This window comes from Oncorhynchus mykiss, chromosome 19 (genome assembly GCF_013265735.2).
Source record: "Oncorhynchus mykiss isolate Arlee chromosome 19, USDA_OmykA_1.1, whole genome shotgun sequence".
Taxonomy (NCBI): Eukaryota; Metazoa; Chordata; class Actinopteri; order Salmoniformes; family Salmonidae; genus Oncorhynchus; species Oncorhynchus mykiss.
This window is the reverse complement of record NC_048583.1, coordinates 65,465,048-65,470,681: the sequence shown is the minus strand read 5'-3', so window position 1 is coordinate 65,470,681 and position 5,634 is coordinate 65,465,048. Positions and strand designations below refer to the sequence as shown.

The 5,634-nt window shown below is 48.1% G+C and overlaps 1 protein-coding gene across 1 annotated transcript; it reads left to right on the top strand.

Moving 5' to 3' along the window:
• Window positions 1-680: 680 nt before the first annotated feature.
• mavs (mitochondrial antiviral signaling protein) lies at window positions 681-4,471 on the top strand. Its single transcript, NM_001195181.1, is given in 6 exon segments — window positions 681-736; window positions 848-976; window positions 1,551-1,728; window positions 2,029-2,747; window positions 3,707-3,876; window positions 3,971-4,471. Coding segments are annotated over 5 exon segments (1,215 nt in total). The 5' UTR covers window positions 681-736; window positions 848-853; the 3' UTR covers window positions 3,996-4,471.
• Window positions 4,472-5,634: the final 1,163 nt, after the last annotated feature.

The following is a 5,634-nucleotide window of genomic DNA, read 5'->3' as shown; positions in this document are numbered from 1 at the left end:
TGTTTTCCCTGGTTCTAGTGGAGGTCGTTCGTGGTAGACACAGGCCTGGGTGTTTTCCCTGGTTCTAGTGGAGGTCGTTCGTGGTAGACACAGGCCTGGGTGTTTTCCCTGGTTCTAGTGGAGGTCGTTCGTGGTAGACACAGGCCTGGGTGTTTTCCCTGGTTCTAGTGGAGGTCCTTCGCGGTACACACAGTTCTGGGTGTTTTCCCTGGTTCTAGTGGAGGTCCTTCACGGTACACACAGTTCTTGGTGTTTTCCCTGGTTCTAGTGGAGGTCCTTCGCGGTAGACACAGGCCTGGGTGTTTTCCCTGGTTCTAGTGGAGGTCCTTTGGCTGCGTCTCAGATGACACACCATACAGGGCACTACTTTTGACCAGGGCTCATAGGGGGGAATAGGGTGCTACAGTAGTTTTTCCTCAGCTAGACTAAAGCTCCTTGGCTTGTGATATTAAGCTCTCAGAGTCTGGAGGTCATTAATTAGTTACTAGACTAGGCCCGTCTCTCTTTCATTGTCCTGAACAATTATCAGACAGAGCAGCAGTGACTATCTTAACTGCTGAACATGAAACAGAAACTATGTTGCTTGTACTGATGCTGCAACATGAGTCTTACATAATCTGACATACTTTGTTTTTTTTTCCCCACTTTTTTTTTTTTCTCCCCAGGGTTCAACACCTGCCAATAGGATCCGTTTGAGGTCCGTACTGAGGTAGAATATATCCGTCTGAGAGACCAGGTAACAACCCTGCATTGTTATAGCTCGTTTTACAGCGTGAGCAAGGCTGCATAATCATGCATCATAGCCACTGTGCCTACGGTCATGTCTCCTCTCCTGCTCTCTCCACAGCACACGATGTCGTCGTTCACCCGTGATAAACTGTCTTTGCACCTGCGGCGCAGAATGGGGGTGTTTGTGAGCAGAGTGAAAGCCACAGAGCTCATGGCCAATCTCCCTTGCCTTACACCTTCTGACAAGGTGAGTAGCTTCTGGCTGGGCGGGTAGCTGGGTGAATAGCTTCTGGCAGGGTGGGTAGCTTCTGGCAAGGTGGGTAGCTGGGTGAATAGCTTCTGGCAGGGTGGGTAGCTTCTGGCAAGGTGGGTAGCTGGGTGAATAGCTTTTGGCTGGGTGGGTAGCTTTTGGCTGGGTGGTAGTTGCTGGGTGAGTAACTTTTGGCTGGGTGGGTAGCTGGGTGAGTAGCGGCTGTGTGAGTAGCTTCTGATAGCTTCTGGCAGGGTGGGTAACTTCTGGCAAGGTGGGTGGCTGGGTGAGTAGCTTTTGGCTGGGTGGGTAGCTGGGTGAGTAGCTGCTGTGTGAGTAGCTTCTGGCAGGGTGGGTAACTTCTGGCAAGGTGGGTGGCTGGGTGAGTAGCTTTTGGCTGGATGTTGTTGGTCATTTAGGACATTCTATTCAGATTATCAATCCAATTATCACAATCTTTATTTGATGTATAATCTGAACCAGATTATGTACCTGGTAAATGAATATATGAACTATATTTTCTGATATGTTTTTATTTATTAAATTAAACAATTATTCATTGTACTTTCAGGAGGAGATCCAGGCCAAGAAGGACTTTTCTGGTAACTATGCAGCCATGCAACTCCTGCTGGACTATGTACAGAAGAGAATGAACTGGCCAGAAGAGTTGATGTCAGCCCTGGAGCTGTTGGAGCATCAGGATCTGGCTGATGAACTGAGGGCAGAGTGGAACAAACACAACCAGAACAGTAAGTCACACACAAATCAAACTTTATTTCAAGTGCATTTAAAAAAAAAAAAACTGGACACCTAGGATCTCTGTTGTGACTCAGTTCAACGTTGTGGATATGATGACAGAGAACATGTATTTTTGTGTGCGTACTATTGCTCAATCAACAATTGATGTAATTGAATGCTGCCCAGAACTGTAAAATCAAATCCAAGGGTTCTTCCACTATTACAGTAAATGTCAAAACAGAACATGGTGCTTATTATGTGTGAGGAATGGTGATATGCCTCAATCTGTTAGTGTTTCTCTTACTCCTCAGATCCCTACCCTCCTTCAGCTGCTGCTACCACCGCAGTCAGGACCCATGTTCAACCAATTCCTTCTACCAGCTCTGAGGGGTCGCCAGGTTCTCTGGTCCTCCCAGGTCAGCCAGCCCCACCGGAGGTAGCTGCCCCACCTGAGGCTTCACTCCCTCCTGAAGTAGCCCCAGAGGTTTTGCCACCTCCTGTAGTGGCTGCCCAGCCAGAAGCCCCCCCAAGATCAGTTCCCAAGGCTCCCATGGCTGGCTCCTCTTCAGAACATGCTCCCAAAGCAGCAGTGAGCCCTGAAATAGCCTCAGAGGCAGCACCTTCTCCTGTTGCTGCCCCTCAGGCAGAGCCCCAGGCAGCCCCTCTGTCTCTTGTCTCAGTGGAGGAGCCCACAGTGATCTCTGAACCTCCAGCCTCATCCCAGCCTGGTCCTATTGAAACCGTCAGTCTGGAGGACAACTTGTGTCATAGTGATGCTCCAACACAGATAGCCCTGTCTGAAACCACTCCTACCTTGTCTGGTTCACACCTAATCCCAGTTGTATCTGAAATCACTCCCACGTTGCCTGTCTCACAGCTAGCCCTGTCCCAAACTGAATCCACCCCCACCCCTGCTGCCTTGGCCACATTCCAGTCCCCTGAGAGACGGCCAGTTCAGGACACCTCGCCACACACAGTCAAAGTGCCTACCTTCCACCAGGAGGCTGTAGAGGACTCTGATCCAACCCAGGTAAATAAGCCTACCTTCTACCAGGAGGAGGTGGAGAACTCTGATCCTACACAGGTAAATAAGTCTACCTTCTACCAGGAGGCTGTAGAGGACTCTGATCCAACCCAGGTAAATAAGTCTACCTTCTACCAGGAGGCTGTAGAGAACTCTGATCCAACCCAGGTAAATAAGTCTACCTTCTACCAGGAGGCTGTAGACTGATCCAACCCAGGTAAATAAGTCTACCTTCTACCAGGAGGCTGTAGAGGACTCTGATCCAACCCAGGTAAATAAGCCTACCTTCTACCAGGAGGCTGTAGAGAACTCTGATCCAACCCAGGTAAATAAGTCTGCCTTCCACCAGGAGGCTGTAGAGAACTCTGATCCAACACAGGTAAATAAGTCTACCTTCCACCAGGAGGCTGTAGACTGATCCAACCCAGGTAAATAAGCCTACCTTCTACCAGGAGGCTGTAGACTCTGATCCAACCCAGGTAAATAAGCCTACCTTCTACCAGGAGGCTGTAGACTGATCCAACCCAGGTAAATAAGTCTACCTTCTACCAGGAGGCTGTAGACTCTGATCCAACCCAGGTAAATAAGTCTACCTTCCACCAGGAGGCTGTAGAGAACTCTGATCCAACCCAGGTAAATGAGTCTACCTTCCACCAGGAGGCTGTAGACTCTGATCCAACCCAGGTAAATAAGCCTACCTTCTACCAGGAGGCTGTAGAGGACTCTGATCCAACCCAGGTAAATAAGTCTACCTTCCTCCAGGACGCTGTGTGTGTTGGATTTTCCTGTTTCTCCAGTTTTGCCTCGAGCTCTTTCAAATCAGCTTTGGGTGTGTTCGGTTCTTTTTGAATTCAAGTTGCTAATGAAATTAAATCTGACCACATCTACACTTTTTTTGAAATATGCCCGAAACTGAAGATAGTGAAAACATTGAAGCTTGGAACTAAAATACATCTCTCCTGCAGGTGACTGAAGATGAGCAACACACTGAGCCATCTCAGAGCCAGCACTTCGCCACGGCCCCAGCGGATACCTCCATGAATGAGGATGACGTGAACTTTAGCAAGCCTGAAGTCCTCCGCAGTGAAGTCATGGACAGCCAGCCATACTCAGGAGACTCAACGCGTCTACAGAGGTCTGTGTCAGACCTTGTACTTGCTACAGCTGATGTGAACAGTCCTGTTGTGATCCCCGACCCCGTCACTACTTCCACCCCTCTTCCATGTCAGGAGAATGGAGTTCCTGAGGAAATAATAGAACCCCTGTCCCATAACGAGCCCCAAGAGGACACCTACGAGTCCCCCTGCCTGAGCTCCCTGGGGGACCAGGAGGTGCTGTTCAATGTTGTTCACGTGTCTGAGGACGCGTCCATCCAGAACAACGACGGCCAGACACCGAGCATGCTGGGTATTGTAGTCCACATGTCTGAGGAGCCATCTATCTGGAATCAAGATGACCAAACACAGAGTATGCTGGGTAATAATGATGTGGGTTTGTCTGGAACCCCCCTACCAGTTCAGAACCACAACAGCCAATCTCAGAGAGCCGTCAACGGCTCTTCCTCGGCTGAGAACCGTCATCCACTGGAGCCTATGGGGGCAGAGGTCATGATGGAGGCTAGAGCTGTTCCTGAACTGAAGCAGGAGGGAGCAATAGGAGAGAGATACTATCTTCTGGGGGCTGCTGTAGTGGCCGTCTCGCTGTTCGTGGCCTGGAGGATGAGGAATTAACAACCAGGGTTTAGGATAGGTTGTCTCAAATGGCACCATGTTTATATATAAAGGCAAAGTGAGTAACCTTGTGTTTGGCAACTGTCCTTTTGGGCGGTTCTGGCCGATCTACTGTTTCTGTAGTGTGAGGCAGCTTGAAAAATAATTACACAGCCTAGACAAAGTATTGCACTGTATTGGAAATAGGGCCATGGCAAAAGTATTGCAAAAAAAACACAATATTATAGTTCACTATGTTATGTTATTATATTGGTTCAGTCGCTTATTGTATTGCTAGGAGTGAAGGAGCTGAAATTAACTATTTATTAGGTGAGGCAATGAGTTCAACCCAATATATACCCAATATATATATATATATATATATATATATATATATATATATATATATATATATATATACATATACACACTGAGTGAACAAAACATTAGGAACACCTGCTCTTTCCATGATATAGACTGACCAGGTGAATCCAGGTGAAAGCTATAATTCGTTATTGATGTCACCTAAATCCACTTCAGTCAGTGTAGATGAAGGGGAGGAGACGGGTTAAAGAAGGATTTTTAAACCTTGAGACAATTGAGACATGGATTGTGTATCTGGCATTCAGAGGGTGAATGGACAAGACAAAATATTTAAGTGTCTTTGAACGGGGTATGGTAGTAGGTGCCAGGCACGCCAGTGTGTCAAGAACTGCAACGCTGCTGGGTTTTTTACGCTCAACAGCATCCCATGTGTATCAAGAACGGTCCACCACCCAAAGGACATCCAGCCAACTTGACACAACTGTGGGAAGTATTGGAGTCGACATGGGCCAGCATCCCTGTGGAACGCTTTCAACACCTTGTAGAGTCAACATGGGCCAGTATCCCTGTGGAACGCTTTCAACACCTTGTAGAGTCAACATGGGCCAGTATCCCTGTGGAACGCTTTCAACACCTTGTAGAGTCAACATGAAAGTGTTCCACAGGGATGCTGGCCCATGTTGACTCTACAAGGTGTTGAAAGTGTTCCACAGGGATGCTGGTTCAACACCTTGTAGAGTCAACATGGGCCAGCAGCCCCGTGGAAATGCTTTAGACACCTTGTTGAGTCAACATGGGCCAGCATCCTTGTGGAACACTTTCAACACCTTGTAGAGTCAACATGGGCCAGCATCCCTGTG